At 37.5% G+C, this 20,741-nt stretch overlaps 1 protein-coding gene across 2 annotated transcripts in view; it reads right to left on the reverse strand.

Moving 5' to 3' along the window:
- The window catches only part of arap2 (ArfGAP with RhoGAP domain, ankyrin repeat and PH domain 2), a 97,344-nt gene that overhangs the window by 41,644 nt on the left and 34,959 nt on the right, over positions 1 to 20,741 (reverse strand). For both annotated transcript variants that reach the window (XM_079604738.1, XM_079604739.1), the window contains exons 10-14: positions 14,811 to 14,917; positions 7,307 to 7,506; positions 2,916 to 3,001; positions 2,660 to 2,842; positions 503 to 677 (exon numbers count right to left, since the gene is read on the reverse strand). In XM_079604738.1, coding sequence (XP_079460864.1) covers positions 503 to 677; positions 2,660 to 2,842; positions 2,916 to 3,001; positions 7,307 to 7,506; positions 14,811 to 14,917 — 751 coding nt within the window. The remainder of the gene's footprint in view (positions 1 to 502; positions 678 to 2,659; positions 2,843 to 2,915; positions 3,002 to 7,306; positions 7,507 to 14,810; positions 14,918 to 20,741) is intronic.

The raw sequence follows: 20,741 nt of genomic DNA on the forward strand, positions 1-20,741 counted from the left end.
GTTTTTATGTATGTTTTTTTTTCTTTTTTTTTCCTGTTTACTAATTTGAGTTTAACTAGTTCTACTAAATCACAGAAAAAACTGTAATACTGTTAAATATTATTACAATATAAAATAACCATTTTGTATTTTAATATATTAAAATGTCATTTATTCCTGTGATGACAAAGCTGAATTTTCAGCATCATTACTTAAGTCTTCAGTGTCACATGATCCTCCAGAAATCATTCTAATATACTGATTTGCTGCTCAAGAAATCGAATTATCAATGTTGAAAAAAAAGAAGTTTAAAAAACAGCTTTAGTTTGAAACAGACTTTTTTTGGAACATTATAAATGTTTTACTGTTATTTTTGGTCAAATTAATTTCCTTGCTGATAAAAACTATTAATTTCTTTAAAAAATGTATATACCTTACAGACCCCAAACTTATGTGTGGACACACATATTTCACAGGACAGTGCTCTGAACACGGCATGATGAAGTGACACACAAACACACACCTGAGAGCTTGTTGTGGTAGAGGAACTCCATCTGCAGCCTCTGGCTTGCTTTTTGAGCCAGTAGATATGGAGTGGAGTGCTCAGGGTCACCCGTCGCACACATCACATCCGCCCCACTGAAAACAAGGGCCATGGTCTGCAGGACATCAGGGTGAACCACTGCAGAACACAGGGCCTTCACACACACACACACACGGGAACGGAACAAATCACAACTGAGCATCAGTGATAGGATGAGCACAGCAGCACTTTCAGGCACACAAAGACTACACTGAAAGTGACAGCATATGATGAATTAACTAACAGCATTGTCAAAAGTACCGCTTCTTTGCGGCTACGAGAAAGGAACATTTGTTGCATGCGGTTTTACTTGGAATCCTGGTATGGAATAACATTGACAGGAAACGGGGCATCCAAAGAAAGAATGCAGTCAGTCCAATTAAAAAGAGATGGAGGGGGAAAGAGTCAATAAATACAATAGTGTGTGTCTCTGAGAGAGTAAGAGAGAGAGAGAGAGAGAGAGTTGGCAGGAGTAATTCAGTCGAACACTGCTTTCATCTAAAACAGTACGATCTAGCCAAGCTATCGATCCCCCTCAAACAAGCTAGATCCGCTGGAGAACAAGGACACTGAGACAGTAAACCACACACACACACTCTAACGTATATACCTGCACCAGTTATAATAAGAACATAATAAGAAATGATTCTTGAGCAGCAAATCAGCATATTAGAATGATTTCTGAAGGATCATGTGACACTGAATACTGGAGAAATGACAGCTGAAAATTCAGCTTTGCCATCAGTAGAGTATGTTATAAGCATAACAATTTGAGTGAAAAGATTAACTGAAAGAAAAATTAATATCAGAACATCTTAGTATTTGGTTTGTCTCTCTTTTTTCAACAACACTCAAGCTGCATAAAGACAAGTTTGTGTTAAACCTGATGATCATGTTCTCCAGAACGATCACAGATGTATGTCCAAATTTTCTATCATACTGAATAAACTATATTTTCCATCTGCTAAATCTGGCCTTCACACAAACCTTTCTGCATTTAACATATTTATATTACCATATTAATTAGTATGATTATTAAGACATTTAACTTTGGCTGGTACCAACAATGCGGTGATACAGGCTTTATTTTTATTTTTTATTTTCTATTTTTTTGTAGGCCAAACCCAACCCACAAAGAACTTTTTTGGAATTGTTGCTATATCTCATGAACTCAAAACCACTGCCTGTCAGGATGACTCTACTGCTTGAAACTTCAGGCTGAACAAAAGTATCAGAAAAGAACTAAAATAAAAACTTAAAAGACATATATCACATCAGGGCTTAAACAAAAACTTTTGAGTACAGGGAGGATTTTTCTGGAACATTTTGTTTGTGTCTGTCCCAGACGTACCCTTCCATTTATAATCTAATCTCACCTCTGTATGTACCTTCACTATATTCTTTATCTCCCTCTCTTTGTCTCTCTCTGACACACACGCAATCATACAACTTTTTCAGAAGAACCCCTGAAAACTCCCCAGTGCTGCTCTCATCTCACACACGCCTAATCCACAGCTCCAATCCTCTCTCCCCTTCTCGTTTCCTCTCTTTTGCCCCCCTCTCCGGAAAACAAAAGCAGGCTTGATCTGCGTTACTGCTGACGGTGAGGAAAAAAAGCATCTTTTGGCTTAGGAAAGAGTAATGCGGACAAACTCAGTAGGAACAATAAACACACACACACACAACATTATGATGAATTATGCACAGGAAATCCTGTTAACTCATAACACATCCATTATCATCTGTTCAATTTATTTAACGTCCTGTTGTCAAAATGTTTGTTTTCCGACTGTAATTTTAAAGAACTTGCATTGTATTTGCAGTATTTTGTGCTAAGCAAAAAGATTCAAAGTAGATTCTTATCATGGTTAACATATCCCTGGCAACCAGTTCTGAAGATTGGTGAGAGCCAGTTACCATGGTAACCTTAATTTACACCTGGGCTACCAGGTGAGCCAGAGCAACAACAGATGTACACACACACACATGCACAAAACCACCAACATCTCGAGGCCTAATGGGCCTTTTAATGAGGTAGAAAAAAAATAACACCAAGTCAAAGGGCCAACGTTAGCGCACAAACTCTCTCACACAAACCTTGTTGAGTTCCTCCTGAGTGTTTAGACCTTCCAGAACTTTCTTGTACTTCCTCTTTTTGTACTTCCTGCTAATAAAGGATGCGCGCTGCTCCGTCGATGACTGCTTGCAAAGCTCATTCTCTGGGGGAATATTTGCTGCCCAGAAGCTGTTCGAATGTTTATTCCCCACCTCTAAAAACAGCTAAAGAGACGAACAGAAAGTCAGGAAAATATATTGCACGGTAAAAGAAATAACTGCCATGAAAGATCTGCACCTCAATGAGCTCGTTGGTCCATATGCTGCTGTCTAGCTTCATACTGCGGACCTTCGAGATGCCAGGACCCAGGAATCGATGCTGACCTGGAAACAGACATGGATCTGAACTATTCACATCTAAAACAGACTATGTTAAAGGGGTCATGCACTGGAACATCAAAATCTCCTTAATATTTACACATATAAGAGGTTACGCTTCACTAACACATACTCCCGTTTAAAATATGATTTGTTGTTTTCCACGCTTCTGAAATGCCATAATTCATAATCGGCCCCTTCGTGACACCACGATTTTCCTTTAAGTGCCCCTCAACATGCATATGTAAATCACGGTGGTGTGCTCTGAACACCAATTGCTCACAAGCAATACTGCTGTTGAGTCAGATTATTGGAAACAATCAAACTATTGGAAAAGCATAGCTGAAGTTTATTTTTAAAGACTTGCCTGCGTTATTGAACGATAATGTTTTTGTTTGTTTGTCTCATTTCACAAAGGACAATTCTTCTTAACTACGTTCAACATGCTGCTGGTTTTTTCTAAATATCTTGAATTGAAAGCAATGACAGCGCCAAGTATTTTGTCCTCAGAGGCAATCGTCGTGGCTGCATTGTTTCATTTTAATTCGACTCGGGGCTCAAGAATATACAGACATTAAAACACACGTCACACGTGCTGTGGAGGAGTGTGAGGATATGGTGCGATGAAGTCTGCCAATCGCAGCAGTGGCCGTCAACTCGTGTTTCGTCCCTTGAAATGAATGAAGTGTTTGTGAGGGAGAGTGATTTTTTTTTTTTTTTTTTTTTACAAATATTTTAACTTTTTTGTTAGCCAACTTCATAAGCTAACCTCCAGAAACATAATATAAAGATATGAAAGTGCATTTCATAGCCCCTTTAATTAAATGGTCAATTACAGTATGTAAAATTAACACAGATGCTAAAACTTCTTGTTAACTTAAACTGTCCTGCTTAACCTTAAAAATAAGCATGACTTCACACTAAATGGTATAAAGCAACGACTCGTATGACACAAATACAGACAGAGTCACACTCATTATAAATTTCATCGTATCCTTTCCAGGCACTCTTTTCTCCAGCCTGCCACAGCTATAATTGCAAATGAAAGGCGAGAAAAAGCCATTAATTGCTAATGAATCATAAGTAATTAATTGTGTTTGTTGGTCTGCTCTGCGCATATATTTCGCTGAACTCCAGGCACTGTCGTAGTTGTTGTTTATGCAAGAAACAGATGAATTAAACATGGCAGGGAGAAACACATATTTGAATATGGAGTGTGTGATTTTCCGGCATAATTAGCAACATTTTAGAGTACCAGTTTGCCATCAAAGATCATTAGAGCCGCCTGAGAGCCGACGGGACTAAAGATGCTTTGTGTGTGTGTGTGTGTGTGTGTGTGTGTGTGTGTGTGTGTGTGTGTGTGTGTGTGTGTGTGTGTGTAAGGACACTCGCTAAGGGTTTTATAGTGCCGTCTAAGAAAAGTTCTGAGACATGAAACGTTTGCGTCGACAAAATCTTATTAAAAGCATCAAAAGAGAATAATACCATCAGAAAGGTGGAGATATTTCTCTGTTACTTTATTTGAAACTATTAAAAAGAAAGGAAGAGTGGAAAATGTGCATACCGAGAGTTTCTATGGTAACCACACTCTAACTTGTGGAATGTCTCCAATCACAGGGTTCGATTTTAAGAGCTTATTGCAATTACACGTGTAAAGACACAGACAAACCTGAATAAATGTCACACAGCCAGAGATGTTGATTGACATCAGAGTGTGTTAGAGGATGAGAGACGGGGTAAAAAAAAAAAAGACAGAAGTGAATGAGAAGGAAAAAAAGAAACAGAAAAAAGTGGCGGGAACGTTAGATAGGTATTATAAATGTGAAGATGGATCATGAGAAAGAGAAATCACTTCACAGGTCTCTCTCTTTCACACTCTCCGTCTCCGACCAAAGACAATTTGCTCTCATTTAATCGTTAGCCGTTCGTTATATTCCCAGTATTGCACTTTCACTCACCTAATTGTCGGCCGCAGAAGCGCAGCTAATTAAAGTCTGTGCCATAGATTCCATGAAGGCTGTGGTGCACATTTAGGGAAAGTGTCTCCCCACTCGATGGCTTATTTAGCAGCCATTTGCACACGTTCAGCCAGTGTTTCCTCCTATGTCGTGACCTAATGCAACATTAAATGACTGCAAATCTGAAATAATGAGTTAATGTATGGTGTCAGAGGGTGGTCAGAATAATCTAAGCAAAGGCAAGGAAAAAGAGCCGAGGAACAGAGGAGAAATGGAGTAAGATTGAGATTAAATATATTCAGTGGATAAGGCCAGAAGCAGTGGCATACTGTATAAATAATATGCGTGTGCATGTGGTACCTGACTATACAAAAAAAAATATATATATATATATTATGTGCTATGAAGAGCATTTAGTCTGTGTCTGTAAAGTACACCTAAGGGGCAAATATAAATATTTAAGAAATGTTCTACGATGTAACACTATTTCCTAAATCACACGTGTTGTGACAAGCAAAGTTTAGTGACAAGCAATTTGAATGGTCACAACCAGTGAGAAGATATTTAATATTTACTGTCCAGTTAAACTACCGTTGAAAAGTCTGGGGTCAGTAAAACTTTCAAAGAAATCTCTTATGCTACAAATAGAGTAAAACAGTAATATTGTGAAATATTATTACAATTTAAAATAAAATAGCTCTTCTTTTTTTTTTTATATATTATAAAATGTAATTTATTCCTGCGATCAAAGCTGAATTTTCAGCATCATTACTCCAGTCTTCAGTGTCACAGGATCCTTCAGAAATCATTATATTATGCTGATTGGCGCTCAATAAATATTTTTTTGTGAATAGAAATGTAAAAAAAAAAAAAAAATCATAATATTTTTGGTAACAATTTAAAAGCCTTTACTGTTCAATTTAGTGTATTTGGCTGAATAAAACGATTAATGTATTTGAAAAAAAAATTGCATTTGAATGGTAGTGTATATGGAGTGAAATTTTGGATTTTAGTTTTCACTGTTATGCCGACGATACTCAACTGTATATTTCTTCAAAACCTAACGAAACTTACCAATTCACAAAATTAACGGAATGCATAGCTGATATAAAAAACTGGATGACTAGCAATTTCCAACTACTTAATTCTGAAAAAAACACAGATTCTAGTCCAAAACGCTGCAGCTCGAGTTCTTACCAGAACCAGGAAGTATGACCATATCAGCCCAGTTCTGTCAACACCGTATTGGCTCCCTATTAAATATCATATACATGTTAAAATTGTGCTGATTACTTACAAAGCGCTAAATGGTTTAGCTCTGCAGTACGTGAGCGAGCTCTTAACGCATTATAGTCCTTCACGTCTATTGCGATCTCAAAATTCCGGCCAGTTGATAATACCTAGAATATCAAGATCGACTGCTGGTCAGATCCTGTTCAGATCCGATTCAAAACAGATCCTTTTCCTATTTAGCACCTAAACTTTGGAACAATCTTCCTAAAATTGCCCGGGAAGTAGACACACTCTGTCAGTTCAAATCTAGATTAAAAACACATCTCTTTGGCCTAGCATACACAACACTTCCCATAAATCCTGATGTACTTGGTACATCATAAGAAAGATGGCGTCTACGCTAATATTAGTCTCTCTGTTTATCCCGAGGTTCACCACAGTCCGCCGGATCCAGATCTGATGAAGGACCTGCGTCTGGACATGATGACAACGCAGTCCTGAAGTGTCAACTAGTCTCTCCCCTGTGAATGCTTCCCTTTACCTCTGTACAGATAAAACGTTGTTGGAATATTTCCAGTTCACGTGGCTATGCGGAAGCGATTATTATACATCGGTATTATACATTTTTCAAGGCTTGTACCTTGGAACTTATGTCATGGTTTGCGTTCTTGAGACAGCAGGCAATGTTTTGTGCAAATGAGCGGCCGGATCGCATTAAGAGTTTTCTGTTAGAATGGTGTCGTGTTAGCGGCCCCTAAGTTAATAACTAATGATCGTTGCGACGGAAGGGAATCAATCAAATCTAACTTTAGCTGGACAATAACTTTAATCTAGAGCTGCTGTAAAACCAAAACAATCGCTGTTACTTTAATTTCCTATTATCACTGTAAAGCCGCTTTGATACAATCTATATTGTTAAAAGCGCTATATAAATGAAGGTGACTTGATTCACAGTGGGTGGAACTACACAGTGCAGTACTGTAGAAATAGAACCCAAATGAACATTTTCTGCTTGATGCTTTAGGACACTGTGTGTGTGGATAATACATTGCGTGTTTCATGTTCCATTGTTCATGTGTTTGTTTTTGATATTTTCTTTGTGTTCATAATTGCTTCTCACCAGCACAATTCTTGCAGATGACCACACACAGGTTGATGGAGGCCCATTCCGGCTCAGGTGCTTGACAATCGGCACACTTCCTGTTAGACTTGTTGAACCAAACCTTCTCCAGCACCTCGTAATTGCACAACGTTTCTACGATGGACTCCTGAACTGCCTCTATCCATTCCTCTCGCTCACGCTCCGTCTCCACTGTGAAACTGACAAAAATGATACAAAATTCTCATATATACTTTATCAGGTTGATTACACATTCAATATTACAGTACATTACAGGCAGCTGTCTGACTCTGAGGTGGTGAATGGGAACATAGTTTGTGTAACATTAGCAACACATTATTAGCTGTTTGATAAAGCAGTCAAGCCAAATGATAATCATATCAATTACTATTATGTGTCCGACGTAGAGAGCAATACATAAAAACAAGTTATCATTATTTCTGATACATCAACTTGTAGATAATATAAATTCACTCTTCCGCTTCTTCTGAATCAGTTTCTGGTTTTAACACATATGGCTGAATCAAACCAGTATTTCCACTTGCCATCATGTACCGTTTACTACAGTAAAGTTGACCGAGTGGATCAGGTATTCTAAGCTGGTGTGAGTGAGTGGAGGCGGGGACTCATATGCATATTCACAGACCCACATATACTAAATGAAGCAAGGGTGTAGAGTTACATTCAAGCTATTTTATGGCTTGAAGAAATTATAGACTATTAGGTCTTTAAAAAATGCATACAGTATATGGCTACATTCACACTGCAGGCAAAAGTGGCGCAAATCAGATTTTTGTGATTTTTTATAACAATGTGAACAGCACAAACCACATGGAATCTGATATTTTCGATTCTGATTCGGGCCACTTCCATGTGTGGTCCTAAATTAGGCTACGTTCACACTGCGAGCCTCAATTTTTTTTGTATAGCTGTTCACATTGTTCTTGTAAATGGGGCCAAAATCAGATTCCAGTGTGGACAGATCATGGTCCTGGACAGACCCGCATGCGCAAAAGAACAATAAAAAGACCTCACGCAGCACGTTGTCATACGGAAGCAAACACTGAGGACATTAAAGTAAGTGATTATGCGTTTATGTATAGTGTGATCTGCCAGGCAATATTAAAAAGAAAGACAAGGATGCAAAAAAAGAAAGAGTTTTTAAACATTTATGATACAAGTCCTCATGTTTTGCTTGTATATAGAGCCGTCACTGTAATACTTATGAGTTCTGACACATCACTGTCCTTCCACTGACTACCCTTCACAACTGTCTTGATAACGTCGGATATGTAAAACCTTTCAAGTGACTCCCATGAGTGTAGAAGTGTGACAAACGCTGCTCTATAGGAATTGAAAAGATCAGATTCCATTTGGTTTGTGTGCTGTTCACACTGTCATGAAACAGACCTGAGTCACATGTGAGCAACAAAAATGGGCCACATTTACCTGCAGTCTGAACATAGCCTCAGATACAGGTCAGTATCTGTTTTGCAATGCAACCTCAGTCTGAACAATCATATCGGAATTCATGTTTTTTTTTTTTTTTTTTTTTTACATCACTCCAAATATTCTACATACCGATAGTTCTTTGAATAAAAAAGACAACATCAAAGTTAGTCAGTGGATGCTGAGCTGTTATTCTCATAAGTATTATGGTGACAGCCTTAAAAAAGAAAACTTGAGGAAAAACTGTATGAGAAAAACTCCTTTTCGCCAGCACACAAATTGGCTGGCTTCCGCTATAGGCACATAACCTAATAAATGAACACGTAAATACTGACTTCAGTAACCTCCGTGTTTACTTCCGTATGACAATGTGCTGCGTGCCGTCCAGGGGCGTAATTTGTGGGGGGGTTGGGGGGGAGATAACCCCCCCCAATATTTAAATCTATGCTTTCTTTTAGTTTAATTTTAATTAACTTTCAATTTCCCACACCAGGAGTAATTTATATAGCTCTGTTTTATAGCGATTATCAGTTCAAAAAATGTTCTTTGTTCTATGCAAAATGTTCTATTAAAAGAAAAGATAGAAAATAAATATTTGTGTGTGCTGTAAAGTGGTTAGAAAAAATTAAATCGGAATCGGCTAAAAACGGTATCGGCAGGTCAAACTCAATGAAAAATCGGAATCGGCCAAGAAAATTGTAATCGGTGCATCTCTAGCATTAAGGCACGCAGTGTGGACGTAACCTTAGTGTGCACAAAAGTGCCAGTAAAGCTTTGCAATCATTTGCTACCGATATATAGCTCTGAAAAGTGTGTTGTCACATGTACCACATGTGAGTGAGGCATTTTGAGTGAGGACAAATGATTGCTCTACACAGATTTTGAATCAGGTTCAGTTGGTCAAACAAATTTGCTGCCTTGACCAACAGAAAGCTACTTGGTTTGAAAGTGACTTCAATTTGAGCAGTGCTTCATGCTTTGCTACACTATTGACAAGAGACAATTGAGCTAGGCTTTTCATAGACATTAAAGGTACAGCAACCTGTATGACTGATTTTCTTCTGTGGAACACAATAGAAGATATTCTAAAGACTATTGCTCTTGGCCACTCTTTTGAATGGAGACTAAGGCTTTTTATAAAAGTATTATAAAAAATTGTCAATTTAATCAAAATGAAACTTCACAAATCAAACTGGTTCAGTTCTGCAATGTTTACATCTCACTGAAGGGGATCATGTCTTCAGAAGAGTTGGATTAAAGCGCACAAGTTATATAGACCATTTAATATGTCCTTTTTGAAGCTCGAAACCTTCAGTCTCCATTCATTGTGATTGCGTGAAAAAGAGAGATTAGCACATTTCTCAGAATTTCTTCCTTTTTGTTATACAGAAGCAAGAAAGACCTAAAGGTTTGGATGAGTAAATGAATGATAGAATCCACACTGCTGGGTAAACTATACTTTTAATCTGGTATTGTCAAATTTTAAGATGGGTCCTGAAATCCCTAACAAACAGCTCTCTAAGAGTCTGTATGTGTGTGTAAACAAAATATGTTATGATATATACAATACAGAGTATTTATTATAATTATTTTTTATAATAGTTTTATTATTAAAAAAATATATATATATAAAAACTAGACACAAATCCAAAGTTATACTTGTTAAATTTCATCCTGACTTAAAACCCAACTCAGGTCAAGTAGCAGACAAATAACAATGGCGAACACCCCCCTTTAAACGTTCATTATTGCATTATGATTGGCAGTGATGAGACAGTGCAGCCTAATTGTAAAAACCAGTAATAGCTCTGAATCTGCTTTCCATTTCCATTATGACCCCCTCTGCAACCATTATTTTAAATGAGCACAGAGACCTTGATATGTCATTTCTGAGAAAAAAATTCCAATTATTTTGCCAACAACTAATACTAAATAGTCAGCCAGCCTCACATCGCTCAACGTTTAGAACGCAACTACAAACAGATCAATATCCTGTCCTGTCCACAAAAACAAAGATAAAAGATAAAGAGCAAAAATCTTTAACAGTGCGCACCAGCCAAAGAAAGAGAGCGATAGCTTTTCATTGTTTGTTGTGTCTTTTTTTTTTAGCCAGGGAACTGCATCAGCCATAAAAGGATCATTACAAAACAAACACGAAAACAGCTCATCGATTAGGCCTCCGCAAATGGCTGCTTTGTTGGAAACATCAGCTTGCGTGGGGTCACAGGTGAGCGATGTCTGTACTGTACAGCTGTTATAACAGAGCTGATGTTTATAAAGAAAAAAAAGAACAAGAGAGGAAGAAAAAAACAGATCAATAATGAGAGTGCTTCAGATGGATAGTATCAGAGCGGCAGGACAGTCATAATGAGAGAATGGCTGCTAGAAAATAACACAGCAGGCAACAAACTCTGGAAAAAAAAAATTATACTAAAAAGGCTCAAATAGGAGAAATCGACGGAGTTTCCTCTGCCTTTAATAAATCTCACACTGTCCACTCAATTCCATTATACACAGGCAAAAAAGTTTCAACGGTTTGACACTAATCTTTTTGCGAACTTCAACGGTTTAATCCATATTTTATTTTGGTTGGTGCAATCACTAATACTAAGAAGTAAGAATGCTCTAATGAACCAAGGCAAAAGTTTCACCCCTCATGAACGTTTTTTTTACAAACTATATTAGGAGGAGATATGTAACAGAACTATAATAGTAATTAGAAAGGTTTCTGTGGGTTTAGCTAAAACAATTCAGGAACAAAACAATACATTTGTCGATCCATTTGTGAGAAAAGTTTATAAATGCTTTTTTTAAATTCCAGGATTTCTTCAGGAATTGCTCAGAAAATGTTGTTTTCATAGCTATTTTCTATAAGGTACAAATGTATTTTCCATCTTTTTTTTGTGACATGATTATTATGATAAATAAGCCATAGATATTTATCACTTAAAAATAAATATTCTAACAATAAATTAGAGTTGGCAAGAAATGGAAGTTGTGACCATCTTTTCTTACCTATTGTGATTTTTATCCAAGTAAAAAAGCTTCTTTCAAAGAAGCGTGGGACTTGATTTTGTCCATCAAGAATTGATTGGATCATTGGATCAGTGTGGTTTGCTATAGAGTGCATTAGTGCCCATCCCCCTTTTTTTAGCAGCGTGGGATCCGGAAGTATTTTTACATTCACTTCTCTCATAGGGATTTAAAAAAAAAAAAAAGTCTAAAAAAGAACCAAACCAACCAGCTTCAAGAATCATAACACTACAAACTTTGAAAATCGTAAATCGTTTGAAAAACGTAAACTCGATTACGTTATTTGAGGTGTTTCATGGGAGTGGGCGAGTGATAATGAGCTCTTCGCATTTAGCCTGTTGGAATTGGTGGAATATTTTGTACAGCATCATGGGTAAAGTATTTTCTTTTTTTTACCACAAATTCCACTGTTAAACAATTGTTTGAAAAAAATAAGTTAAAATAATGTGGGTTGATTGCTTCAACAGAAGCAGATACCATTAACAACCTCGTAGCTCATAGTAGGTCTGTATTTAATGGTTTATAAGTTAACTGCCAAAAAAAGCATGTGTTAAACCAGACGCTAATTTGTGCTGCTACTGGGAGCGTTGGTCATTATGGAAATGATCCGCTGCATCTGTGTTCATTAATTTGCTCGTCGTCAGTAGATCACGTGCAGAACTCTCCTCTCCCATCAGCGCTTTCATGGAATTGCGCTCACGCTAATTTGCCCTGTTTGGTAAATCTGGCACTTAATATTCTTTCTATGTTGTTTGAGGACTATTCAGCATTTTCTTGAACTTAGGATTGAAGGATGCCCAATCTAAGGTAATGTAGAGAAGGTGAGAGTTTCGTCCAAGAGTTAACTGCCTGACTCTGGACTATGGGGACTCAAAAGATCCTTTCATAATTCCTCCAAGACTTATGTGCTTCAACCACTGAAATCTCTTTTGATCCACCCATACTGCACTTCAACACAAATAGTTGTGAAGAGCAGATCAACAAAAGTTTTTCAATTGCAGGATAAGTTAGGGTCCTCACATACACAAAGAAATTTTCCCATATTACTCGGATTTTATGCAGACTTTATTGGCTACCCGTTTGCTTTCGTATTCAATACGAGATATAGTGGAGCGTCTAAGTGCTTATGTTTGGCAGAATCGTTCAGTTTATGATACACGCGTGAAAATTGGCATGAGCAGTCTCCATGGGTCACTTGACAAGAAAATTGTCCGAGCCACTTGAAATTGACGAGCTTGTGTACCTCAATGAACCCTGAGAGCTATGCCGGTGGGAGGCAACTCCTGACAGGCTTTACCAAACTGGACAGGTCATGGGTGAGGAGTCAAACAAAACACAGTCAAACTACCTCTCTTGACTAGAGTCTTTTGAGGAACCCAATACATTTCTATGAGAAAATGTATCATTTAAAGATCCACATGGCGGGTGGCAGTCCTGAAAAATTGCCCCCATCTTGAAATGTTATGTTGCTGTGGTTTCTTGTCAAATGACCCTTTGAGACAGCTCATGGCAATTTTCATGCTTGTACCACCAACTAAATCATTCATTAAGCCTAATTGCTCCACTAAGGTGGTGGCCATCTTGAAAAATGGCCACCATCTTGAAATGTCAAGTAGCTGTGGGTGGCTTATTGTCTAGTGACCATCAGAGACTGGTCATGCCAATTTTCATGCTTGTATCACCAAATAACCCACTATATCACTTAACTGCTCCACTAAGGTGTCGGACATCTTGAAAAATGGCCGCCATCTTGAAATTTCAAGTGGCTCGGACAATTTTCTTGTCCAGTGACCCATGGAGACTGCTCATGCGAATTTTCACGCTTGTATCATAAACAGAACGATTATATCACTTAGCCGCTCCACTAATACAGTACACCTTATCACATTCAAAGCACTCCATGGTCTTGCCCCCAATTATATTTCTGATCTCATCCATACCTACTCTCCAGTTCGCACTTAGATCTTCCGATACTGGTCTGTTGACGATCCGACGGATCCGTAGGCACAAACTATCATCTTTTGGTGGAAGTGCTTTTTGTACCGCTGCCCCAACTCTTTGGAATTCTATTCCCCAACACATCCGCGACCTTTCATCATTACACAATTTCAAAACGCACCTTAAAACATATCTTTTTGCTACGTGCTTCCCTGACCCCTGACTCTATGATCAGATTTTTATGTATATGTACCTCTATCTATTATGTTATCCACCTCAGTTTATTTGTATTGTTTCTATGTCATGTTTATTTGTACTTTATTGTAAAGCTACCTTGAGTTTTCTGAAAGGCACTATATAAAATAAACGTATCACTATTATTATTATTAAGTCGATCCCACACTTAAACTGTTGGTACAATATGACTATGCTTCAAACAATAGTGAGTTGCCTTGCTGTATAATGTATTCATGGGCAACTCCGTTAACGTTCATTCAAAAATACTCATCAAAACACGCTCAAGAGACTCAACTAATGCTCTTGGTTGATTCCAACATCATCTGACATGAACATTGCTATGCTAATGTCTCAATATAAAAAAAGGAATAAAAACACAACATTGATATGCACAAAATTGAAACAAGTGTATGATACAGCACATGCAACTTTGCAATGTTTTTGTGTAATTTCTAAGAGTTTATTTTCCAAAAACACATTCTGCACATTATGAAAGAATATGAAATATGAAAAAGATTATGTAATCAGAAACTGTTTTTGAAATTAAGAGCATCTTTGAACTCATAATCTGAAGGCATTTGTGTAAATAATTTTATATTTACACTAAGAACACTTAATCCTCCAAGTCTAACCTTGAGTGAAGCTTTGATGTGGGGTTTTTTGTGTTTTTTTTAGCATAAAGTGATATTAAGGAAGACCAGGTAGAGGCTTAACTCTGTTTGAAGGTCATCTGCAATCTGTTTAAAACCATCTACTGTTCAATTTATGCTAATATTTTATTTTGATAAGAGATTTTCTTACTCTCAGGCCTTATGCTAATACAGTTTATAATAACATAGTAGTTTACCAGAAGGATTTGAAAGGTGTAGTGATCTCAAATCCTTTTCTCTCAACCGGTTTCACACACGCAGCCGTTAGGTCCACTGCAGCAATGCCCAGCCCTGCATTAAAATCCTGTGAACAACCAGCATAATATCAATATAGGATCTTTATAAAACACTAAATTTTTCACACATATTTTACATTATCCACATATATCATCAGGAACAACAATAAAGAAATAAACATAATGCAAATGAAGTAGATAAGTCACTGCATATGACCAATCCAACATATTCACAGGCTGAAGCCAACTATAAAATGCAAGGAAACTGTTGTGCGAGAAGGGTCAAGGAGAGCACAGAACAGACACAGAGCTCACTGGAGGGTGAATACCTGCTGATCCATTGATCAGCGTCTGAATGAATGACAACGTTTGTTTCACACAAGAACAAGCAGGAAAATACACAACACACTTTATTTACAGACTTTACTGAATACTTCAAGGACAACAGCAATATAAAGACCTCAATGGGACAAGAAGGAAGGAGATGACAACAGTCTAAGTCTACTGCATCGACCCTCTCAGTCTCAAGACATTACTTTTACAAGAAGTGTGGGTGGTCATTTTTATATTTTTTGTTATTTTATTGTATTTCTTCAGTCCAGTTATTGTTTATTATTTAAGTCCTGGGCCACTTCAAGACGACCAAAAAAAGAGTGTATTTTTTTTAAGAAACATATTTAGAGCTGCATTCCGTAACTTTTTTGGGTTAAAAATTATCCAAAAATAAAATTGAGCAATTACATAACCAGCCAGTGTTCAAAACTATCTGCTTGTCTTAGCCCAATTCAAAACGGTAAGCTTGTAATAATGTCTTTAATTCCAGTGGTACTGGTGGATTTCCACGGGAAATTTGAGCATGTCTTTGTGTCATTACGTCACATCTGTACACATAAAGAAGCCGTCTCGGCTAGTAGGCTATATTGCGTGTGTGGATGTTGGAGGAGGAGATTTGTAGCCTTTTCTCACAGCACTTGATGTAATTAAACTTATCAATTTGATGGCGGATCCAGAAAGGTTCAAACGACAATCGCCAGTGACAACTAGAGATTCACCCGTTGTGAAATGTAAAAGACTTCGGACTTCGGAGTGGCTAGAGAAAAAAAGGGAATGCAACCGGCCCATGCGAAAACAAGGATAAATATCGGAAGGGCAATAAATGTAGTAACGCAATGCTGATGTTGTTAACATTAACATTTTGAGAACAAAGTATAATTTGCACGGCTTGACGTGATATGATAAGCGATCGTTAGATTTAATCAGTGCGATTTACTGCAATGTTTTTTTTTTCCCTAAGTTGGTCAAAACAAAAGTGGATGTTAGTTACTTGTTCACATTTTCTGGTGAAAATTCTTATGTTGGTCATACTTCCAAAAAGTAGAATATGTGCTTCCAAATGCCAGTATCCACACCGGCGCGGTGACTGACAGCCGCACATTCTCCTCAAAATATTGGATTCATCCGCGCTGTGCCGTGCCGAGGCACAAACCACGTAAAGTTGATAATTCTGCGAATAACTGCAATTGCAGATTTTGAACAGAGATAGCGACAAAGAGGAAAAACTAAGGATTGCAGCTTTAATTTTGTAAGATTAAAGGCTCATTTACACCAAGGATAACGATAACAATAATGATAATGATAAAGACATAGTTCTAAAAATCATTCTAATTATAAAAAAAGTCCACATCACAACTAATGATAATGGCACAGAGAAATAATATTGTTGGAATCACTTTCAGAGCATTTTTTTTCAGCTGATGAATGATAACAACATCGACAGTCAATCAGAATCCACCCTGCTTTAAAGAGCTCAAGCATTTAAAGCGGCAGACGACAAACCTGCAGCAAGCACAGAGCGTTAACGTCCGTTGTTGTGGATGCTAATATAGTTATCATTAGTTATCTTTATTGTTATCGCTCTTGGTGTGATCGGGCCTTAAGACATGTTAGTCTAGATTTCTTTGGGGTTTTGCAGGGGACCCTTTTATGTGAACCAAGACAAAATCGCAAATTGCAACTTGACAGCTGAGTGGAAGATCAACATTTGGCATTTTGATAATGACATCTTTATGGTTTTGAGTGTCATGAAAGCCAGTTGATGACAATTTTCACTATAAAGCAAATGATCTGTGAAAGGTGAACTCGATTGGACTCCCCAAATGTAGTCGTTAATATGTGATTCCACAGCATTTAAAAGACACATTTTAACTCACCAAAATTATGCAAATTGATCATCAAAGGGGAAAAAAATCTTCTTTTTTGTTTAGAAGTTGCATTCAATATCCACCTGGCTAAAGAATCTGAGGGGGTTCAACAGGATGATTTTTTTCAAAGCAAAGGCCCGTTCACACCAAGAATGCTAACTATATCAGTGTCCACAATAACTGCTGCTTTAAACTTTCAAGCTCTTTAAAGTTGATGGATTCTGATTGACTGTCAATGTTTTCATGATTGATCAGCTGGAGAAAGAAAAAAAAACATTCTGAAAGTGATCACGTTGACATCGTTGGTGTGGATTTAAAACGTTATAGTTCCCGTCCTTGGTGGCCTTAAGACTCTTAGATAAGAATTGAGAATTTCTGAAATATGTCTTATAGAAATGAATGAAACTCTGACTGCATCATGAGTTGAGTCATCTTTGTTGAGAGAGTCTACCACCTCTGTTGCATGTAATTAAAAGGAAAACGCCCTCAGAGAGACTCACAAGTAGTGGCACATGCCTAATAGTAATAGAGAGTCTGGTGTGATCTGGTGTAATCAGGTGTGAGTAAAGTTAGAGGTATAGAGAGAGTGATACTGACACAACCGCAGTGAGGTCATGACCAGAGAATGATATCACAAACGCTATTAAACGGACACATTACTCATAATACACTGCAAGGTCTTTCTTTTCTGTTTACTTATTTTACACAAAAGCTTTTTCTGACATTTCTTGCCTTTTCTTGTCTGCAACATAAAAACAGCCCTCAGTCTTTTATTTCCGAACCCTAAGGCTCTGTTATAAAGCTAGTGAGATGCCTTGCTCATTGCCACATGTGCAGCTGCCTTCTCAGGAAGTGAGAAGGAAATAAAATCGGACTAGCGACATAAATGACAATTTGCAAAGTTCTGCATAGACAGAAATTCTCACACAAACCATGCGGAAGATTTGACAGCTCCGCAGCTGATTGCAGAGAGTTTGGCATTTAAATAGTACATTTAGATTAGATTAAAATACTGAAAAAGCATTGATAAAATTGGTTAAGACATATATTTATTTTGTATGAGACATTTCATCTTTGTCTATGTTGGAGAGATTTTTTTTCCACTAAGCTCATTGCTTTTCTGTCAAGGATACATGTGATGAGGTCTAAAAAGAAGGCCAAAAGAAGGTTTCTAAAACTTTTCACAAATAGAGTGGATTGCATGTAGTTACAGGGGTTACATTGGGCAGAACAGAGTTTTATCACCCTAGATAAAAAATAAATAAAAAAAGATTGACAGTTTGTTGGTCAATCCATTATGCGTGTATGTGCTCCAATTGTTCTTTGTTCCAGACAGTACACGCATTCTGAATGTTGCATGGCCCTGGTTTAAAAACAGCATAACAAAACAGAACAAATAACAGGGTTCTTGAGATGCTATTGTCAAAGCTGAACTACTTTAAACTTGATACGGTGTATTAAAATTGCAGCACTTGTGTCGAGAGCTGAATAGTTAACACTAAAACAGCAAGACTCAATGTAATGACCAAAGATAAAAAACTATTTTTTTTTAAACAGCTCAGACGGAACATTGCCTGTGTGAACCGCTTCTTAATCTTTTTTTTTTTTGTTAAAAAATATTATTTTTTGGTCACCTAGCAGACACCTCGGTGCTTATAGCACAAATGATTTGATTACAGATGTGAAATCAGTTGAAAAATGTAAACTTTCATCCACAGCGTACTCTCCATTTCAGTAAAATGAAATTAGATTAAATGCGAATGACAGAGCCCTAACACTCCTACTGTCTTGTCATTGCGAGCGTGCAGTTCCGAGTTCGCTTGGGCCGTGCGCGCTTTCATTCGCGTGATACGTTGTATGTGCTGAGCATGGTGTTTAGATCCCGACACTTCGTCTAGTTCAGTTTCGGTTCAGTGTCGGGGTTCAGGCAGTCATGCTCCATGTTTTGTCTCTTGTTGTGAGTGCACGGGTTAATGTTCATTCATTCACTCATGCGCTCTCATCCCGTGTGTTTTGTAGAGCGCATTCTTTATGTTTTCATTGGCCAGGAATTCTTGTGTTGTCTTGTTCTGTCTAGAATATGGCTTGTGTTTTTTTATTGGTCGCATTTCATATTGTCATGTTTAGTGTGGACACGCAGCTTGTGATTGTGTTCACTGGTCGTGTGCTCTTATTTTTGTCATGTTTGGTGTAAGCACATGGCTTGTCATGTTTCTTTCTATGAGCCATGTGCTCTCCCGTCTATTATCTTATGCTGCATTCACACCATGTTGTAATTATCATAGTCTCATGATGACAGCATGTGATGTTACATTCAGAGATGTTCACGATCTCGGACTGGGAATTATGCGTTTCTAGGCATGCGCTGCTTCAAGTCAGCCGCCGATCAGTCTGCGCAGCGCTGCAAGTTATACAAGCCTATCAATACGAGCTCTACATGTACGGGAACGCAACTTGAAATCACATAATTACGAAATGGCATGAATGCACCTTAAACCCCACCCTTTTAGTTACCTGAATATATCTGCCCCACCTGCCGTCTCTCATTAACCTCCTTAATTTATTCTTAATAATTCCTATTTATTCTCCTTGTGTTTTCAGTCCTATGCCAGTTCATGTCAAATGTATCTACTGTGTCCTGTCATACCTGACTTGTCGTGTCCAGCCCCTGCCTTGCCCATTGCCGGTCTCTTTTTCCCCTACGGGGCAGTTTTTGTTTGTTTTGTTTTATTTAATAATGAGCCCAATGTTCCCTGCATCTGCTTTCTCGCCTCATCCCTTCCTGAAACCTGACAAAATGAATGCATCTCTAATAAACATATAATGACAAACCTTCTAAAACGAGCAAAACAGAAAATTGTAAACCCCTAAGCTAACATACTTTTCAACAAAACATATTTTGGTAACACTTTATTTAGACATTCTACTAACTATAAGTAACTTTGCAGCTCCATGTCAACTAACTGCCATTAGAGTATTAGTAGGTTGTCTGCTTAATATCTGCTAACACTTTATTTTGTTGGTCCCCCAACAGACATTCTACTGACTATAAGTAACTTGGCAACCAGAAGTCAACTTATTATCCCAACCCGAACCTTAACACCTAACCATAACAGTCTACTGACAGTCTACTAATACTCTAATGAGAGTTAGTTGATATGTAGTTGAAAAGTTACTTATAGTTAGTATAATGTTTAAAGTGGACTATCGAGATAAAGTGTAACCCATATTTTTGGTTTCACTTTATTTTGAAGGCCCCTTAAACACATTCTGTTAACTAAGTAACGTTGCACCTACATGTCAATTAACTCTCATTAGAATGTTCGTAGAGTATTAGTAGACTGGTAGGGTTAGTGTTAGAGTAAGTTGACGTGGTTGAAAAGTTATAGTTACAGTCAGTATTGGGAGAGCATCACAATGAAGATTTTGCAGATTTTAAGCAGACAGTCTAATAATACTCTAATGAGAGTTAGTTGACATGTTGTTAAAAAAAAGTTACTTATAGTTAATGTTTAAAAGGGACCATCAAAATAAAGTGTTACCATATTTTAGACCACCATATCACACAGGCTCAATGGGAGCTCAGGCTGAAATTCTAGAATTTCCTCAGACATCTTCTAATTGTCCTTTTAAACTTTAAACGTTAGCCATCAGAGACCTCGCAAAGTGCCACTCCAGCACCAATGTGCTT

This window comes from Phoxinus phoxinus (assembly GCF_949152265.1).
Source record: "Phoxinus phoxinus genome assembly, chromosome: 2".
Lineage (NCBI taxonomy): Eukaryota > Metazoa > Chordata > Actinopteri > Cypriniformes > Leuciscidae > Phoxinus > Phoxinus phoxinus.